Source organism: Dufourea novaeangliae, unplaced genomic scaffold (assembly GCF_001272555.1).
Source record: "Dufourea novaeangliae isolate 0120121106 unplaced genomic scaffold, ASM127255v1 scaffold187, whole genome shotgun sequence".
Lineage (NCBI taxonomy): Eukaryota > Metazoa > Arthropoda > Insecta > Hymenoptera > Halictidae > Dufourea > Dufourea novaeangliae.
In genome coordinates this window covers 3005006-3025401 of record NW_015374075.1, presented here as the reverse complement: position 1 = coordinate 3025401, position 20396 = coordinate 3005006, and the positions used below count along the sequence as shown (strand labels likewise).

The 20396-nt window shown below is 34.5% G+C and overlaps 4 protein-coding genes across 4 annotated transcripts; all 4 read left to right on the top strand.

The window, feature by feature from the left end:
- LOC107190529 (carbonic anhydrase 7-like) lies at nt 1-4110 on the top strand. Its single transcript, XM_015579339.1, has 4 exons — nt 1-13; nt 86-223; nt 1297-1650; nt 3869-4110. Exons 1-4 carry the CDS (start codon nt 1-3, stop codon nt 4108-4110), a joined length of 747 nt encoding a protein of 248 aa, XP_015434825.1.
- Nucleotides 4111-5483: 1373 nt separating this feature from the next.
- Nucleotides 5484-7389, top strand: LOC107190528 (carbonic anhydrase 2-like). The gene is made up of 7 exons (XM_015579338.1): nt 5484-5520; nt 5604-5786; nt 5943-6084; nt 6158-6263; nt 6322-6424; nt 7010-7149; nt 7270-7389. The coding sequence occupies exons 1-7, from the start codon at nt 5484-5486 to the stop codon at nt 7387-7389; spliced, it is 831 nt and encodes a 276-aa protein (XP_015434824.1).
- Nucleotides 7390-7810: 421 nt separating this feature from the next.
- On the top strand, nt 7811-11420 carry LOC107190527 (carbonic anhydrase 1-like). Its single transcript, XM_015579337.1, has 7 exons — nt 7811-7871; nt 7915-8049; nt 9077-9221; nt 9313-9418; nt 10758-10860; nt 11119-11255; nt 11313-11420. The coding sequence occupies exons 1-7, from the start codon at nt 7811-7813 to the stop codon at nt 11418-11420; spliced, it is 795 nt and encodes a 264-aa protein (XP_015434823.1).
- A 5942-nt stretch (nt 11421-17362) lies between these two features.
- Nucleotides 17363-20276, top strand: LOC107190526 (carbonic anhydrase 2-like). Its single transcript, XM_015579336.1, has 6 exons — nt 17363-17375; nt 17480-17665; nt 17731-17872; nt 18451-18556; nt 18621-18839; nt 20025-20276. The coding sequence occupies exons 1-6, from the start codon at nt 17363-17365 to the stop codon at nt 20274-20276; spliced, it is 918 nt and encodes a 305-aa protein (XP_015434822.1).
- The last annotated feature ends 120 nt before the right edge of the window (nt 20277-20396 follow it).

Sequence of the window (20396 nt, the reverse complement as noted above, 5' to 3'; positions counted from 1 at the left end):
ATGCTGTGTGCAGGTAAGACGTTTGTTCTTTACTTCGATGAAAAGTTAACCAAGGAACATGATTAATTCCATTCTATCCCCTAAGGCGATGGTCGAAAATGGGGCCAGTCCCCAATCGATATCGTCGAGGACAATGCAATCGGAATAAAATTTCCTGCGCTCATCATGAGCGGTCATTGGAACCAAGATGGCGAAATAAGAATGCGGAATACCGGTAGCACCGGTAATTCAACATCTTGACAAAAGTTTGACTTACATTACTATATTACTGTGTTTACGTGTTCATCTACGCTACTTCCGAAGATGTACTCGCTTGAGAATTAACATGGATATCGTAGAAAGTACATACTTACGGGTTAGAGGGAAAAAATATAATTTTATATATATATATGCAAAATATAATCTATATATATTATAGATAGAAAATTATATTTACAAAATATATATTTTATAGAGGTGATCGAATTTTGTTTGTAACTTGCAGTGAGTACTATCTTTAATAACTGATCCACCTATTCATATATTCTTTAAATATATAAAATTCAGTAATAGCTTGCATAACACAATTTTTAATGATACGAGTTTCACTATAACGTGGTTCGAACTTTTGAAGTAAATGTTATCTATGTATAATACGTGTTTTTCATTTTAAAAAGTTATTCAGCAATGCCTTTGATCCGGTATTCATATAGATACTTGTACATTTATGGATAAAAGTACATTGTGAAAGTAATCAATTACAATATTATTTCATCAGATGCATTTTTGTTACGCGAAAAAAATTTTTATATTTCGAGCCGATTTATAATCTACATTCCAGCTAAACGGTCAATTGAAAAAGACATGAATTTTTTTCAGAAAACTTTAAAATTTGTCTTGAAATTTCAGAAGATAAACTACAATCATAGAAAATACTTATCCTTTTCCTATAAAATTTTAGCTCATATATATGACTACATACTTGAAACTAACAATAAGTGCGTTAAAAAGTTTAATAAAGATTAATACAGTCTTCATTTTATTTGGAATCTGATAGAAACCTTAATATAGTAAAAAAGTTACTATTTAATTCTATTATGTATACGTTAGTTCATAAAAATCTATACTTGTATTAAAAGAAACATGTATAAGATATTAAGCATATTATTTAAATCATTAGAGAATTAATCCTCGGATAATTTACGTTCTATTGTTGTAAAGAATCTGGTAACAGATTTTCAATGAAAAATATATCAGGTGGTACAATACTGTTCATAAAACTCTGACTGTGTTTTGACATTTCTAAATATTTGTCAGTTCAAATAACTCTGGATGGAAAAAGGGGCCCAGCTACGATACGAGGTGGTCCACTGTCAGACGATGTACACGAGTTGGCAGAAGTGGTGTTTCGATGGGGTTCTTCAAACTGCAAGGGCGCGGAACATACTCTAAATGGGACGTGGTTCACAATGGAGGCACAAGCGATACATTTTAACAAGAAGTACGAGAACATTCAGAATTGTTGGCAGAAGAAAGATGGGTTCGCCATCTGCTCATACTTTTTACAAGCATATCAATTGCCACTCTGGGACGAGCATCCATTGTTTTCGAAGATTACAGACAACTTGTACAATATCATACAAGCTGAATCAAACACGCAATTACCAGGAAGTATGCTTATAATTAAATATCTTTCGATTTTATCAAATTTCCACCATATTATACATCTCTACTTCTTAGCAGCAAAACATTAACATTCGTCCAGCCGATACCGCATCTGTTCTGACCCATCATTAACTACGTCTAAGTCGTAACTTCCAATATTGTTGAAAAACCAATAATTAGTATAGCAATGAAACAGTAAAACTTATCGTTAATAGGCTATATCTGCATATACAATGTTACATGTATGTATATATTTTAATATTTCCTTAATAAATGAAGGCAGTCCATTTATGATTTACAGACACATTCGTCTTTTCATGTACAAGAAATACAATAAAACATTTAAATTTTATAAGCTAAAGCTTATGTAATTTTAAAAATTCAGTTTGATTCAGAACTAACGAAGTAATGGCTCTGCGTTGCTGTTAGATGGTCGGTCTTTAGAGGGTCGAAAACATTTTAAGAAAATTTATAACCGCTATCGTTCATAGGAAACTAATTCTATAATTATGTTTCACGATTAAGACTAATATATTGAGTTTATACCACAAGTTAATTCTTTCGTCAAGAAATATTAGAATTATTTATTTAATACTTGGGTTACGATAGGCGATACTCGTGAGTATATGAATGTTAGAACAATCAATTGACCCCATCCTGGGGTATACGACAAAGTGTATGTTCATTCAATCAAGATATGTTTAGTATCCTCAATACACGAATTAATTTCAAACTGATCCAAATCTTTTTCTCATTCAATTTACTGTCGGTGAAACAGCTTTCGTGGAGCGGGTCCCCCGACTGATTTTACAACTAGGCAGTAGGTTTGGCCATAAAACCCGTAATGTGAGACTTTTATGGTACTCAAACTTCGTTCAGGGCCGTGGAATGTCATCACGGAACTGTTTCTTCTGGTATATTTAACCTGGTTAATCTGTATTCCAATATACTTACTCTGGTTCTTTTTGATACATTTAACAAAATTTTGGTACAGCATACAATTTTGAAAATAAGTTATACAAATGATTGGCTGTTACGAAAAATTCAAAGTAATCAATTAACGAGAGTGAGAGAGCGAGAGAGAGGGTCGGAGAGAGGGAGGCCATACCTGGATTATCCAAGGTGCATGGTGATCTAATAAAAACCCGAAATTTCCTCTAGATTCTGACTCGTCGGTCTCCAACCCGTTACAATTAATTTTGAACTTTCCCTTCGCAAATTCCGGTTTTATAACACGTCATCTACCTTTCAAGATTGAAAGAGACTAATTTGTCATTCTAGAATTGTTATTATATTCGTGCAAATACATATTCGTCGTAAACGAATGTTTAACTTACAACATTCACGGAAGAAGTTTATACAGGGTGTAACAAAAATGTTGTCCGACCCGGAAATGGGGCACTCGGGGGTGAATTGGAACAAGTTTTTCCTTAGAAACAATGTAATCTGAGGCTTCGTTACCGAGATATTAACGAAAAACCCCGACCAATCAGAGCACGAGTTTGCCAGCTGAGTTCCTGCGCTAGTGGTGGCTACGCGCTGCGACTGGTAGGCAGCGTTACCGCGGGAAATCGGCTGGCAAACGCGCGCTCTGATTGGTCGGGGTTTTTCGTTAATATCTCGGTAACGAAGCCTCAGATTACATTGTTGCTAAGGAAAAACTTGTTCCAATTCACCCCCCGAGTGCCCTATTTCCGGGTCGGACAACATTTTTTTACACCCTGTATATTTCCTAATCTTTGACAACTATATGTTACCCTTTATTAATACGTAAATTACATATTATTGAGCACGAGATGAGAGGGGCCTCAGATGTAAAGTAAATGTACTTCTGTAAGATACGCACGGCCCTGACTGCAGTTTCACCAATGGGCCTTCGGTCACCCACAAAGTTCCTAGTTGTAAAATCAGTCGGGGGTCCCGCTCCACGAAAGCTCTTTCACGGACAGTACTCTCTGTGTATTGTGCATAAAAAGAAATAACGGTTGTTAATCTATTCACATTTAACAATTTCATTGGATCAGTATCAGCTAACTTTTTTAGTAGATTGATTATTATTATATTATACCAAATACAATATTTTTACAATAAATTCATGCAGGTATAAAATCTCTTTTTACTGGATGATGAGGTTTTCAAGTCTTCTTAAATATAATAGATTAAGATTAATTAATTGTGTGATTTCAGTAAAATATTCGACTGTATTTTATTTCATCTGTTGTAGATTCTTTGGGCTGGATGCGACAAGCATGTCAAACACCAGGTTACTACAATTATTTAGGATCGATGACAACTTTTCCGTTCTACGAGAATGCCACCTGGATTGTTTTCCCGGAAGCAGTCCGGATATCCGAAAACCAAGCGAATTTATTCCGAATGATATGCAACAAGCATGGCGCCCGCATAACAGAAAATTATCGGGAAATACAAGATTTAAGTGGTCGGACAATTTACTACGTAAACTAAATCATACTTGTCTGTATAAGAAATTATAGACATTGTGTAGATTGTCAAGTATAGTTTTCTAAATAATACATATGTTATAGACCAATTAATACGGAAATTATTCATAATGCCTGACCATTATGAATAATGGCAAGCAAAATCAAGCACTGTAACAAATTTCACGTTGTCTATCATGATATATCACGTTAACCAGTCAATAAGGTATTTCTATCGTCTGGTCGGACAAAATGATAATAATGATACCTTTTCTCTTGAACTGTCTCTACTTAACTCCGAAATAGATATGCGTGGAAACACGTAAAATAACTGTCTGTAAGCAACTCTGAAGCATTATACTGATCCGAGTTGGTTAGACAGTTCAACGAAAAAAGTCACTCAGAGTTGGTTAGAGACAGTTATTTTGTGTTTCCACGCATACCTATTTCGGAGTTGATTAAAAACAGTTCAAGAAAAAGTCATTCAGAGTGTCAAATCAAATTTCCCAGAAGGATTGTAGCGTTATTCATAATGTCTGATCAACTTAATAAATCAATCAATATTTATCAAGCTGCACGGCCGTTTTAGCCATTACTTATAATGACCGGGTATTATAAATAGTGACCTATTAATCACTTGGTCCATAACATATACATCAAATTATGTATACAACGTTTAGTGAAACTCTAGTGTACAAAGGAGGTCTGTTAAATATAAAATTGTACCAAAAGCATCGACTTTTTACTTGCAGCTTCAGACTGAGGAAGTTTGTAGAAATTCCGATTTTTATTGGTCATATCAGAAAAGCTTGCACTAATGAAAAAGTCATTTAATCTATGATGCGATTTATTATCTAGGGAAAAATTTTTGAATTTTATTATTTCTTTATTTATGTTACTGTGTTCTTATACATTTGTCTTGTATATACCATGAGTGTATAAAATTTACAATTTAACAAAGGAAATTAGTTGTAATTTTATTGTTGGAAACGTTATTATTGAAATTTAAAAAGTTTAGCACTCGAAGCTGAAATAAAACTTTATTTATGTTTATTGAACTTGTTCTTTAATTCTACTTTTTGCATTTTTTATGTTTCTGGCGTCGCATATGGATTCCTAGATACATGGAATGATTGTATAAAATTCGCAGTATATTCTTGATGTATCTAACAATAACTCGAACGAAATTTCGATATTTTAAATAACGTAAAATGTTATTATACGATTGACGGTGCGCAACAACCTTCATTGCAAGGTTTCAAAGATGTAACCTTCAATGTAATACTCAATTTTAGTATTTATTTCGGCTTCGTGGCTGTAACAATTTGTAACGCTTTCGATATTCTATAAAATTAATGAAAGGAATTCCTGATAGTTGAAGTACCAATCAAAGAAAGAATGGCAAGAAGAACAAGCAAAAAAACTAAAAGGGTAGGTTAGTACAAGGGAACAGGTTATTCTTATTATCTATATCAATGGTATTTTGAGATTTCCAATATATTTACATTGGTCTATTAGTTGCAAAAACGTTTAAGCCTTCTGGTTTCATTTCAACGTCATCTTCGGGCTTACCTAAATGGCGACAATCACCGATTGACTTGACCAGAACAGCCACGTGGCCTAAAAAATTTCCGTCGTTATATTTAACGAATTATTGGTCAGACGAAAGTGCAGCTATAATAACGAATACAGGCAAAACAGGTTCTCTTTGAATATTTTCAGTCATTACAGTGAAATTCTGATTAAAATTATTGTTTTGAGTTCAACTTGACAAACCGTTTAGAAGTAGAGTAATTTCAAATATCTAACGCGTGTGTAACAATGAAATAACATTACACCGCATTAATTAATTTTCAGTCAGCGTTGAATTTGCAAATAGAAGATTGCCCACCATGACAGGTGGTCCTTTGGGCAACGACACGTATCAGTTTATGAATGTGCAATTCCGTTGGGGTGTTGAAAATTCACTTGGCGCTGAACACTCTGTGGATGGTATTTGGTTAGACGATACATCTTGAACCAATATATCGTAGTCATACCGCTGAATATTCCATAGAATTCGCTCGATACAGGTACTCCATGGAAGCACAAGTAATGCATTGGAATATTCGTTATGGAACTATGGAAAGATGTTTCGATAAACCAGATGGAATCGCAATACTCTCGTACCTCATGCAAGTAGGAATCGAGGTAATAGTTAATCCAATCGATTTCTGGATAATGTGTGTTCCAATAGGTCGTCGGATGTCCTGGAATCCCGGATAATCCTTCTCTTAAGCCGATTACGGACAATTTGTGCAAGATTAAAAGAATGGGCAGCAACACTGAAATTCCACCAAGTAAACAAATTTTTTTTTAAAAACATGATGCATATAATTAATTCACGTTTCTTTTACCGATAAATGAACCTTCACTAGTGGAATTAACTTTTTTCATAAGCTTCAAATTTAATTGATCGTATTAATTGAAAAAGAAGAACGAATATTCAAAACTTGCATCAGAAAAATTACATGAAAAAAGAAATGACGGAGCGAAAGGAAAAACAAAAAGAATGTTATTTTCTTGATACCAGTGTATCAAGTCACACGGTGGAGATTATTATTAGAACTGCGTTTTCTATTACATATATATAAATTTTTCAACCCTCGTACACTTTTCGGGTCAATTTGACCCAAAGGCTATGTTTGATACACATATTATAATCTAGCGATCGTCAAGTATATTTCCTTAATTCAATTTTAATTCAGGCCCAATTTAATTCAAGGAGTTGTAATGCAATAGTTTATTAGACAGTGATTGGACAGTGTACGAGCGTTAAATTACTGGGTTTTCAAATTAATTATATGTATAATAATATTAAATGTATTATATATTACTACATGAAAAAGTTCCCCTTATTAATAACGCTTTAAAATGTTTCTTAGCGAATTGTCTGGCTTGGATGCTGGAAGCCTGTCTGGGACACGGGTATTACGTTTATCCTGGTTCCCTTACAACGCACCCGTACAGTGAATGCGTTATTTGGATAATTGCATCGACTGTGACGAAGATATCGCTTCGTCAGGTATTATTTAATGCAATACTTTTTCTCTATTCATATATACATATACATATAGAGATACATATAACCCATATAATCTTATGATCACTATTATTCAGCATTTTATTTTATTTTTCCATACAGATGGATGCATTTAGAGCTCTTCGCAATATTAGATCAGAAAATATATTAGAAAATCGAAGACCGCAACAGAACATTCACAGAAGAAGAATTTTCTTTGCCACCGATAGCGCAGTTGCATAATGAAAATTACCTTTAAAACAACAAATAAACATTTTAATATGTTCAATATCTGTAGAGTAACAAATTTCTGAAGTTAAAAATAATTGTCTAAATCTTTAAAAAACTATTCCATTAATTGTAATAGTGTGTTTTACAGTTATAACCAAGTCGGGAATACCTAAGTATAATATCCGTATATATTCCTAACTGTGAATACTCTATTGCGTATTCTTAGCACCGTTCAAAGTCTTATAATAAATATAGGAAGAGTCACACTCAACTATTTATTTGCCTCTCAAATGTCACACTGAAACATAACCCACTATTATTTAACATATATACACAATACACTTTCATCATGTCATTCTCCAGGAAAAAATAAATTCTCAAGTCATGTGTCTGTACGTTTCGTTTCGATAAATGTTCTGTCCGTACTGTAAAAATGTTAGGATACAACGGTTTAATTGGTACTCAGTCAAATGGAGTTCTAAATATTTTATCAGGTTATGAGATGCGTATAAAAAATATTTATGAATCTCTTTTAAGGATTACCATCAACAGGACAATCACCAATTGATTTAGACGACAGAATAACACGGCCACGCAGGTATCCTCCTTTGGTTCTGAATGGCCATTGGTTGCAGGACGGCGAAGCACGTTTGATGAATAGTGGACACGTAGGTAATGTAAGAAATATTCAATATTTTATAAATTAACCACTTTGATTCCGATGTATTAGGTGTGCCAATAAGTAATGCACTATTTTTCGTTAACTTCTATGTTTGTTTCGAATGAACTCAAACATTGATGCTACCTTAACAATATTTGGTATGTGTTTCCAACAGCCTCTGTCATTATCACTGAACAAAAGATCGAACAAATATTCTAAATTCAAATTCTATCATAACGTTATTACAAGCATAATGAATTACTTATTGATACATTTAATAATTTTAAGTTTCCACTTGTATGGGTGACAATAGAACAAATACTTCCACAGAAAAAGAAATAAATTAATCCAATGAAAAATTCACGATGAAAGATTTGCTTCCTTAATGTTACGAAAAACAATAAATAATTCAGAGTTCATCGAAGGAGTAAAAACTGTCTAATCAACATAGGTTCTAAAATCCTTCGATGTAAAATTAACTTTTACATTTACGAGCGTTCGATATCGCAAGTAAATCTCTTCGGAACAATATTGAATGTAAACAGCAAAATCGATTTGGAGATACATTAATTCAGGATATGGCGACCAGCAATCCGAGATACGGATGAAATAAAAGGAAGACATGTGCAAGATCTGTAACGGATGAAAAAACAAACTTTCATATTTTTCTTTGAAAGGATTGATTTTAGGACCTACGGTGATTAGGCATTTGTTACTCCTCTCGGTGAATACTATAAGCCACGAAAGTCTTAGAACTTTTCTTTTATCGTTCTGCATAGCTGTGGAGGGCTAGCATATTTTGCCATTTACTATTCAGTACTTCACAAAATGATCTCGTCAACAAAACTGGTCTTAATATTCGTCCTAAAAATAAAAATTAAATTCCAAATACAAGTGAAAATGCCATGAGTCCAAGTAAATCCAAATACCCTCTTCTGGGTGATTGCAGGATCCATCAGTATTACAAGAGTTAATAATAATATTTAAATATTCCATCAACGTGAAGTGTCTTGTCTAACATATTTTCTTAATATTTAGCGAAGATAATTTTAACCGGAGACCGAATTCCATCTACGGTTTCTGGTGGACCACTCGCAAATGATGTGTACGAATTCTGTGATGTGCATTTCCATTGGGGTGAAGATAATTGCATGGGCGCTGAACACACGATCAATGGCACTTGGTAAAAGATCAATACATTTGTAAATTTTTAATCACTTAAAACACGTGATGTCACTATAATACGTTTCTTACAAAAATATTATGTTGCTCAGGTATTCGATGGAATGCCACGCGGTACATTGGAATAGAAAGTACATAACGCAAGAAGAATGTTACAGGCATAAAGACGGACTATGCATTTTGGCGTATTTGTTCCTAGTATGGAGTATTGATAACACGTGTACATGGTTTGCTCGAAAAGCTCCCGGAATGGTTCAATAAAAAACATGTCACTTATACACAAATTTTATTAATTCAATTCTCGACGTGAACGCTTCTTTTGTTAGTATATGTACAACTTTCAACCTTCCAGAAGTCCTTCAAAAACCCTATGGAAATCATTCTTTAGGATGGCCTTCAAATAGCTAGTTACGGTTCTTTGAATTTCTAAAATTCACTCATATCGTTTCTTCTTCATCAGAAATTTGACTCCTGGGAATAAACCAGCAGACTTCTATTTAATTCAAAAAATCTATTTGGGAAATTCAAAGAACCGTAGCGAGCTGTGTAAAAATCATCCCGAAAAATGATTTCCCTACGGTTTTTGAATGACTTTGAGAACGCTGCAAATTGTGCATTGAAAGATACGCCGTTGTAGAGAATTAAATTAATGAAATTTGTTTAGGTGCAAAATTGATGTTTTTATTGAATTATTCCGGGAACTTTCTAGACAAATTATATATTGTCATTATACAGGGTGAGTCACCTAAGAATTTCACCTGAAATATTTCCGTTGGTTTTAATGATACGAGAAAATGAGTAAGGGAAGAAATGTTTGCTTCAGTAGGACAATTATTGTTACATGGAAGATGTCTTTCTCAAGGTCATATTTTCCGATATTTCAAGGTCATCGTCGTTTTTTTAAACGGGATAAGGTATTCTGATTAGTGTAATATTGTATCCAATGAAAAGACAAATTCAACCATGTATAATATGTTAACCTCCAAATGACCTTCGCTGGAGTTATACTGCAACAAGCATATCTTAACGTACGAAAACGATGTTCGTGCTTCCCGTACTCTAGTAGGATTCCATTGATGTAAACATTGAAACATTTCCGAAAAATATCCCTTGTTTATAAACTGTCGTATCCAAGAAATATCTTTTAACAATTTAGTATCTTTAAGCATTAAAAAGCACACAAACATTTCCTATCTTTAAACATTATAGTAGTTTTTAAAACAATTTTAAGATCACTGATATTTTCTTAATCGGAATCTTATATTTTACCAATATTCTTAAAGGGCATAAAAAACCATTTCAAGTACCTTAATAACCATACCGTTCCCATCATTTAACCTTGAGATATTTTCATCTGAACAGCTCTTAACTCGTAAACGTATAATTCAGTATATTTCAATTATGTCCAGAGTACATAATTTCTCTGAAATTCAGAAATTTGAATTACGTACAAATAACGAGAATATTTATGTGGTCCACCCTGTACAATTTCAACCCATTTATTGCTACTTGTAAATACAAGCATGTATTATAAAAGGTGCAGCCAGCTTGCTGCGTGTGTGTTAATCCGCAAATGGAAAGAATAACAGAAAGGTTGAAGTTCGTTGTTGAAGCGGATTCGGAAACTAAAATACCACCCAGTATGTATGAACAATAATATCAATAATGAGATACATTTTATAAGAATTGTATTATTAAGAAATTATATAACCTCTTCAGAAATTAATGTATGCACTTTGAGTTTCATTTATTTATTCAGATTATATTACAATAAATAAAACTTGCAATTTGCAGTGAATTAACAATACCTCAGAATTAAAAAGTGCTTATGGATGTACACTAGTACTAGACAATGTCTACTATAAAAAAATAACACATAGTCTTTGTGTTTGTTCTAGACTCTCTGTCATTTATGCGGAGTGCCACATACTGCAGTAGATACTATACATATTCAGGATCATATAATGTTTCTGAATGTCCTGAATGCGCTACTTTAATCGTTTTCCCTGTAGTTAATCCAATACAATGTAGCGAAGTAAGTACAGTATAGTGTTAATCAATTTTAATTACATTAACAATTACGAATCGACAGATCAATGAATTCCGGAAACTAAGGAACAAAGATGGGCAGCCTATAAAGTCGAATCGACGAAACACGCAACCCTTAAAGTGTAGAAAAATATATTTAGCAGTGTCTTAAAAGTAATATTACCCAATGAATATCTTTGACTAGTTTTTATCAACCATTCTGTACCGACCATAGGCAAATATAAAACAAATTACTTTATAAAGGGACATTAATTTATCATGTTTTCAAAATGATCACCCACCGTAGCTATGAGGTATCGTGAACGTAGCTTGAAATTTTCAATAACAAAAAAAAATAAATAAATAATGCATGGTAATAATAAATAATTTCCAGTTGAGTATCCTCTATTTCCGTTACGTTTTACCACTATTCTCATTATTCCACTAAAACAATTTGTTTTTTAGTGTTCAAACTAGCCATGAACAGGAGCCGCTTGTTAAGGGTCTACTCTACATCTATACCTGGTGATACTGCTTTAGAAACCGCAGTCAAGGCCGTAGTATATCTGACCGTAGTTTCGTCAACAGGCGTTCGATTCACCACAATTTGTCTAAATTTTGTCTGACGTAAGAATAACCCCATTTCACGCTGTGACGGATCTAAGAGGGCGTTACAACGTCTAAACCGTCACTTGTGCACTGTTTTCGTTGGCGTCGGGGACGCCATGCCTTTGGGCTATACAGGGTGTAACAAAAATGTTGTCCGACCCGAAAATGGGACACTCGGGGTTGCAAACTCGCGCTCTGATTGGTCGGGGTTTTTCGTTAATATCTCGGAAACGAAGCCTCAGATTACATTGTTGCTAAGGAAAAACTTGTTCTAATTCACCTCCTGAGTGCCCCATTTCCGGGTCGGACAACGTTTTTGTTACACCCTGTATGTATACATGTACCGTTAATTGGTAAGAGACCGGTAAAGATAGCGAGCTACGAACACATGCGTCCAAATCGGTCGGCAGTAGTGGAGACTGCACAGATCGGTCGAAAACTCGTCCGAGCGTAAGGTTGTTCTTACGTGGAACAAAGTTTAGTTGTAAAATTATTCGGTGTCCTCGTTCGCTAAAGCACTACTACCGTGTATAAAGTATAAACCAAACTTGCCCAATGTGTGTTCCGCGGGCCGAATTGTCCAGCGCCCCTACCGGCCTTTCGTGCAATCCGTTTACTAGTCACGATCAGTTGTGCTGTTTAGCGATCGGTAGACGAGACACAACGGTCCGAGCACGCGCACGCGCCTTCTTATTTCTGCACCGTCCCGCACGCCAATCGTGACATAGACTGTATGCCGTCATGTGGGTGTAGAGGGGGTAATTCCTCTACGACAGAAACAGTCGGCCGTTAGGGGCGCGGATCGATGTGTCCCGTGGTCCACATGTTGAGCAAGCCTGAAATATAGTTGCTTCAAAGATATAGCGTTAACCATAAACCCGACCGACCCTAAAGTTTGTGTTTCAGCAGCCGAATCCTGTCACTCGATACCCTTGAGGTGTAAAAACTGTGCTCGACCATCGTTCAAAGGTGTAAGGCGTCAATTTGGGATTGGTTTTCTGTTTTAATGCAATTAAACAAGTTATTATAGCGTACTAATTTCAGATTTAAAATACTTCTATCCCTTTTATTCTTGATGAAAGCTAATGAAAACGTAATTTCTTTCAAATCTTCCAGTCTTTTTCGTTTTGTTCTTTGGAACCCCATAGCTGAAAGTTGCATATGACCTGAGTGCGATGGGACACAATGGGCTCCCGATGATCGAGTACTAATGGTTTAAGGGTCGACCACGTTTATGGCTGACGCTATATCTTTGAAGCAGCTATATACTGTATCGTTCCCATCAAATGTACAGTCGATGGGCACCATTTTATGTCCTCGTAAAGCCATTAAATTGTAAAGGTACCCCCGTTTCGGTAGCTGAAACTATAATTTGAGACGTTCAAGCATCTTTAGGACCCTGCAATGTCAATTCGGAATGGATTGCCTGCAGTTTAATTTTTACCAATACAGTAATTACTTTGAGTAGGAGGCAGCAGAGGCTAAATACCGCTCACCTTTGATGAAATATTATAAGCAGAAGTTTTAAATATCAATTCCGAAATGACGTTTGCATCCTAAAATTCAGGCCACTTCTAGGTATCTTAATTTTATGAGGACACACTATTACGCCCGTCGGCTATACATACTTACATCCCCCAATTGTAAGATGACACAGACATCTCAATTCTGTCGCAGTAATCCTGAAGCACAGCCCAGTACAGTAAGCTTTACCGTATATAGACAGCTTTTAATTCCTTATTTATCAAGTTCGTTCAGATTATTAAACGAGTCAATTGTCGCAAATACCCGTTCTACTGTCGTATCAAAAAATTCATAAATACGAATAAAAAATATTTCCTTGTATGGACGATCGTTCGTTACAGTGTAAGACTTTTTGGAAGTTTCATGAACCTGAATAATTGGCACGCGAGAACTTGAGTTTCGTCCACGTTTGTTACGCGATATATTGCTTCTAACAGATCCCTGAAACGCTGTTGGCTTTATATTATTTATTTCTGGCCCTACGAGAACAGATTCTGTAGATTGTTTCATGAAACAAGCAGTTTTAGCGTACTCGCTTTCGAATTCGAAACGGTTAAAAAACGAGCACAACAAATTGTATACCATTTCGTGTTTGGTGTATTGACTGGGTACACATAAGCTGGGTTTCAGACATTCTTTATAAAGCTGACTGAATTGCAACAGCATAGGATGCCTAAGTTCTGGCTGTTTAATTGTTAATAACGTCTGTCGGAGATCTTCCACGCATAAATTCCAACGCAGTTCCTTTTGGTTCGTTGCGCTGTAGTATATTTTATGAAATTCCGTAATAATACTCGGATGATAAAAGCATAATGGATTTTTTGCTAAGAATATCTCCGATTCTAGAAATAGAGACCCATAGCAAGGTCCTGGTATTTGAACAGAATACATGTCCTCCATTATTTCGTTAATTACCTCCCGTATCGTGGTATCACGAATACAATGGTCCAAGTACTCATCGACAAGATCATAGGTCAGAATATTTGCTGGACTTTCGGCACAACCAGAAAGTCGGAATATTAATGGGGACGGACACAAATCGGGATCAGTTTTAAATCTCCAAAGTTCCGAGAAAACACCTAATGTTCGAGGTCGGTACCAAAACTGCAATTTAACTATCTGCCCAGGTGGAATCACCCCTTTCGTCTTATTGAAGTAAAAAGGACTCAGTCGTCTCTTCATACGTATTGTCGTCGGCCCAGAAGCCCCGTTTCGCCATTCATAAATAATTACACGATTTCCTTTGTTCTCCAATTCAATCTCCTTTTCCGTTCTCCTGTTTACTCGCGCAGAGAAAGACACGTTCCACGTGATTGGATCAGATTTTCCGTACTCAAAAGCAGATCTTGGCCCTATTATTTCCCGATCTTGAATCCTCAGTACGATCGCCTGATCTTGAAGCTCCTCTGGATCACGTTGATCTTCCTCTTCGTCTTTTTCCAACAGATCGTCCGAAATTGTTATCGGTGGAATTCTTTTTGCTTTCACTTTTAATCGTGGACTTTGACCATGGATTACTAGATGCCTCGTTTCTGGTTCCTTCGGCACGAGCAACGCGATTTCCTTCGACAACTCAATTTTTCGTTTCATTAAATATTGACTCCGCTTCCATAATGGTTCCTTCGACTTCAAACCAACCAGATCCTTTTCTTTTTCCATTAACTCCGGCAAATCGACGTACATCAATTCCGGAAGTACATTCAATTCCTTCTTGCTCGGTGTAATCGCGACGATCGGTAAACACGGATCGCCGTGATTGGACAATGTTTCGGGAGTCCTCCAAAATTCTGGCCCACCGCGAAATTTGTCTGGAATAACTGGCGCCGGAACAGTCGCGTAATCCATTAAATTTCTCATTTCGACGAACGATCGAACGGTCTCGGAAGTATTCAAAACTTGATCGGTTCGATGACGACCAGTAAACGACTCGATGTGCTTGTACTGTTTCTTTCGGTTTGCTAACCATTTTTTCCAATTGACCAATGGACGATCTTCAGGGTAAACGATATCCTCTTTATAGAAGGTTCTATCGAACACGCGTATAGATTGTGGCAATTTCTTCGACCATTTTCTTGGTTCCTCTGATTTGCCGATTTTTCGCGCGTAATCCATGAGTGACCTGCAAAATCACTTACGAAGCAGTTATTGGTATACTCTGTACTTTAATGTAGGCAGAGACGCTTAGTTGTATTGCACAATAGAACGGATAATATGTTGTAACTAATGGAAAACGTGAAGAACTGTCACATGATATGCGCATTTTACTCAGTTATTAGCACATGTTTCGATTCACATGAAGTTGTCTGTATTCACTCAAGTTTACATCGTTATTATTGTTACGTTGTCGCGAGAATAGGTGTTTGGTTCAAGCGATATTTAGGGTTATCGATATGCGAGTGTTGAAAGCGCGAAGTTTGAAACAGATGTAATAGGAGAAGTGAGAAAAGTGAAGTTGGCACATGTAGGAAGGAATTGAAATCAGTAGATACTCATCCAAAAGGATAGATTTCAAATTATTTATGTTTGAACAATTTCTCTTTATCTCCCTCTTCTAATATGCAAAACAATGCTGAGGTGTTAAAACGTTCGCGAACTGGACAATTGATAAATGAAAGGAAATGCATTGGCAAATAGGAAGTCTTTCTAATTAATTAATAATCTCCTGATTGGATGTCGGTATTTAAGACATTTTGATATTAAACAAATTGTATTTGTTTTTATAATCGGTCAAGGAGATGACTATCCTTTTTTCTTTTTTCTGCCATTCATAAAAGTAAAACATAAAAAGTATTTGTAAAAGTTCTTAGTAAATTGATTTACATAAAGAAATATTGAAATTAAAATTAAAGAGTTGTGAACAGTTTAAATCGTAATTGTTATTTAATTGAATATTTAAATACAATTTTACAACTAAAAGAGCCCCATAGACGCTAGCTCACGCCATTTTTCCCAGGAAGCTTTAAAATTCACTAAGGAGAACGCAACATTATAAATGTGCAATTTATAGTAACTCATAGGTATAATACAAAATAATGTGTGTACTGATGCTACAGATTCTTTTGACGAATGGCCTGAAAAAAAACACTGTCTGTCGAGTTCATAAAAATTTACAGTAATTTTTTCAATTAACTTTTATTCAAGACTATTTTCCATAAGTACCAGTTCTTCCGTTTCCTTTTTTTATATGCGTTTTGCACATTTTTACTTACTGTTTAAAACAAAATCATTGGTTGTTTATTATCCATTATGTTACATTTTTCTTGTACATTTTTACTTACTATTTAAAACAAAATTATTATTGTTATTATAAATCAACGTTTTAGATATAAATGAGCAATTTCTGCATTCAACTTCAATGTGTATGGATGAAGAGACAATTTCGTTTCTCTCAGTTTTCACGTGACAGTAAATTGCAACTTTTACTATCATGATACGAAATGTTATGATTTTTGTAGTCGTGAAAACTAGAAGTAGCGTTGTCATGGCATTGGATTTCGTGTCACCACTTTAATGTCACAAATTCCAATCATTTTGATTTATAAGTGAAGTTTGTAAGGCAGTGTCACGCACTGTACGTGGTGAAAATTATCGTATTGTTGCGACTTTATGTATATTATTGGTATTGTATACAAGTAGAAAAACATGAAAGTTATTAATATTTATTCCTTCACTCAATCTACTTCCGTATCCAAACTTGTTTCTTCCACTTCCTACTAATTCTGTTGCTTTCACAATTTCTAATTTCACAAACAACACGAACAACTGTTTAAACTGCTTCACTGAACGTCATATTTCAGAGTAACTAAATTTCACGACATTAAGCTCTGTGAAACCATCTGCAAGAAGATATGGTGTCGTGACAGCAAAAGCCATGCTTTTTAATGTCACATGAAAATATGAATGTCTAATGAAGTTGCAGTTAATTATACATAAAAAAAATCGAAGTGATGTGGGTTAACGTTAAAATTATTTCAACTCAAGATGAATCCAACAGGTACGCAACAATTTTAGATGTAGATTACAAATTGTCGTTTCCAATTTTATAAATTCTCTTGATGTGCTTTCAACATTAATTATTTAAACCACGAATTTTGTTAGAACCAGTTGAAACGAATACACAAAATGCCACGTTGATTGAACGTTTAATTTTTACTAACGCTGACTTGGAATCTCCAGTCGATTTAAATATTAGCCTGATGACAGTTATCAAGTTGAATCCCTTGCAATGGGTTAACATTGATATAACACCCAGGAAAATGAAAATTACTAATACAGGTTACACAGGTAAAACATGTTATTTGTAACTTATCATCTGTAATTAATTGTCGTTAAAAATTATTTGTCAATAGTAATTCTTAGTGCAACCTGGGTAACGGATCGGCCGTATCTTACCGATGGACCGTTCACAGCAAAGTATGTGCTTTCACAAATTCATTTTCATTGGGGAGAGAACGATATGAATGGTAGCGAACACACGGTCGATGGTGCAAGGTTTACAATACATTTGAACATTTTATTATTTTTAATACCTATATTACTTATACATAATGTAAGTAATAATTAGATTGCGAATGTTTATGCAAATTTTATGCGAATGTTATGCAACGTTTTCATAGATTATTTAACAAAAACTAACGGAACAAAGAACAATGAAAGAATTGTAAAAAACAAAATCAAATGAGGTCTTTATTAATGTTTGTTTAAGCTTCCATTTCATTGTACTTTGAACATTTGCGTATTCCACAAATACATAACATTTGTGTTATAGTGACAATAATTTCTCTTATTTCTACACATGGAATCTTTAGTGGCTCCAAAATAAATAAAATATTCAATACTTTCATCTGTGTGTATGTAAATATTATTTCATTCAAATTACAATTGAAAATCTTTAGTGTGAAATATATTTAGTTTCGGACATGTGTATTGTGGAGTCACGTAAAAGTAAAGAAAATAAAAAAAATTAACATTCGTTAGCAATACGTTGGAAATAAAAGAAAAATAATTTATACATAAGTATTGGAATATTGTTTTTTTTATGAACTAATTTCATTTGATTTCATTCGAAGTATGCCAATGGAATGTCACGCAGTTCACTACAAGAGCAACTACGAAACATTGGAATTAGCTCTAAAACGGACTGATGGAGTTGTTATTGTAGTATATCTTTGTAAGGTATGAAATATATGTGCATACATTAAATGATTACAACTACGTAATTTAAAGTGTTTAGTTACAGAATAAGCCAAATGAATTTATACATCAAATTGTCAAGAACTTTCCTACTATTCGAGCAGCGAATTCCTCAGTTCGCTTAGTGCCTATGAACCTAACAAATATTCTGAGACCGTTTACTGAAGATTATTTTTTGTATCGGGGCTCTATAGTAACAAGTACTAATATACACAAAATTATGTGGGTAATTAGTAGGGAACCAGTAGGAGTATCAATTGAGCAAGTAAGTTTACTGATAGTTTGTCATACCTACACCTCTAATGTCTATACAGGTTACAGTTACAACACTATTAGGTCGTTGCACATGAAATAAATGATTTTATTGATAGGTATATTTGAAAAATTTTGAATGAGAATTATTAACATACATTCTTTCATGATTGCAAACCTACACGGTGTACTCTACTCGTTTGAAATTTATATGTTCTAAATCTAGCGTACCAATAAAACCAATTATGTTAAACACTAAATTTAATTAAGATAGAGGATCAATCTCAGTTAAATACTGTCATTTTCATCACGTGTATTAAAAGATGGACATTTAAGCCGAATTCATAAGTAAGGTTAAGTTTCTGCTAAAAAAATACTATTTAGTGATGTTAACATTCACCGAAAAAGTGGCAGCTAAACGTGTTTTTAAAAAGTCTACAAATTCAGTATAATGCACAATTATGTAATTAATACAAAACTAAAAATACGAATTAACACTTTCACTGCCATGTCACCCAAATATGGGTGACAGATACATTCTAAAGGGGGCTGGATTATTTAAATACCATTAACAAACTTTGAAAAATTAATATCGCATTATAATTTAAAACTAAAGATATATATTTTAGACGATTTATTACTTAAAATACGAAATAAAGTGTGTCTAGTTACGTACAGCATTTCTCACTGTGGCATTCACCGTGTTAAAAATCGACCAAAACATACTCGCCTTATTTACCAAGCATCTGAATATTTAATACAAAATTCATATCTAGCTCTGACAGTGAGCGCTGAATCGTGTACACCAGCAAGGTAATAATAGTACGTCGTTAATTAAAAATTGAGTGACGTCTATAATATTGTCCCATAATTTAAATAATATTATCACGATTTCCAATTTATTGTTCCTTTTCCATTATACGTCTATTCCAGTAATGAGCAACCCGCGTCCCACTGAAGTTGTTTGTGCAACCCACTTTAACCAGTTAGAGTGAAAAATTTTCGCGTTTCATACAATAAGTATACGAATGTATGAAACAATGAATAAATTAGATTTTTTAAAGTTGAGATTACGGTTGCAGCGGTTTTATACGGATTATTAGATTTTCAATATTGTATCCCGTTATAAAAAAAGGCTGCTCATCATTGGTCCATTCAGTTATTATACAGCATACAATATTGTGATAATTTTTCCCAGTCGAAGCAAACAATGTATAATGTACAATTGCTTGCTCAGGTTGCAGCATTTCGCACATTAATGAATGAAAGAGGCATGCCCATATTATCGAACGTGCGCATCGTGCAAGAGGCAAAACATAGCAGCATCTTCCATGTTTGTCCATCGGGTTCGACATACGCTTCCCTTTTACCGCTTCCGTGGCATTCATGGTCCAGCACCAAAGATGGAAATAGCCCCAATACAGTTCACGCTTCTATAGAAAATACTTAACCTTGTACCATTCGTCGTTAAAAAATATTACAGAGTACAATATGTGAGTACAGCTTCTTTATTTAAATCTTGCACCTAATAGTTACTGCCTCCTGAACAAATACGCGTTTGCATGCATTT

Coding starts and splice junctions, on each gene's coding strand:
- LOC107190529 (XM_015579339.1), top strand. Junction 224..1,296: donor GCGGAATACCGGTAGCACCG/GTAATTCAACAT, acceptor AATATTTGTCAG/TTCAAATAACTCTGGATGGA. Junction 1,651..3,868: donor AAACACGCAATTACCAGGAA/GTATGCTTATAA, acceptor CATCTGTTGTAG/ATTCTTTGGGCTGGATGCGA.
- LOC107190528 (XM_015579338.1), top strand. CDS start 5,484: ATGGCAAGAAGAACAAGCAAAAAAACTAAAAGGGTAG. Junction 5,521..5,603: donor CAAAAAAACTAAAAGGGTAG/GTTAGTACAAGG, acceptor TTGGTCTATTAG/TTGCAAAAACGTTTAAGCCT. Junction 6,085..6,157: donor CACTCTGTGGATGGTATTTG/GTTAGACGATAC, acceptor CGCTCGATACAG/GTACTCCATGGAAGCACAAG.
- LOC107190527 (XM_015579337.1), top strand. CDS start 7,811: ATGTTAGGATACAACGGTTTAATTGGTACTCAGTCAAATGGAGTTCTA. Junction 8,050..9,076: donor GATGAATAGTGGACACGTAG/GTAATGTAAGAA, acceptor CTTAATATTTAG/CGAAGATAATTTTAACCGGA. Junction 10,861..11,118: donor GGAAACTAAAATACCACCCA/GTATGTATGAAC, acceptor TGTTTGTTCTAG/ACTCTCTGTCATTTATGCGG.
- LOC107190526 (XM_015579336.1), top strand. Junction 17,666..17,730: donor TACTAATACAGGTTACACAG/GTAAAACATGTT, acceptor ATTTGTCAATAG/TAATTCTTAGTGCAACCTGG. Junction 18,840..20,024: donor TAGGAGTATCAATTGAGCAA/GTAAGTTTACTG, acceptor AATTTTTCCCAG/TCGAAGCAAACAATGTATAA.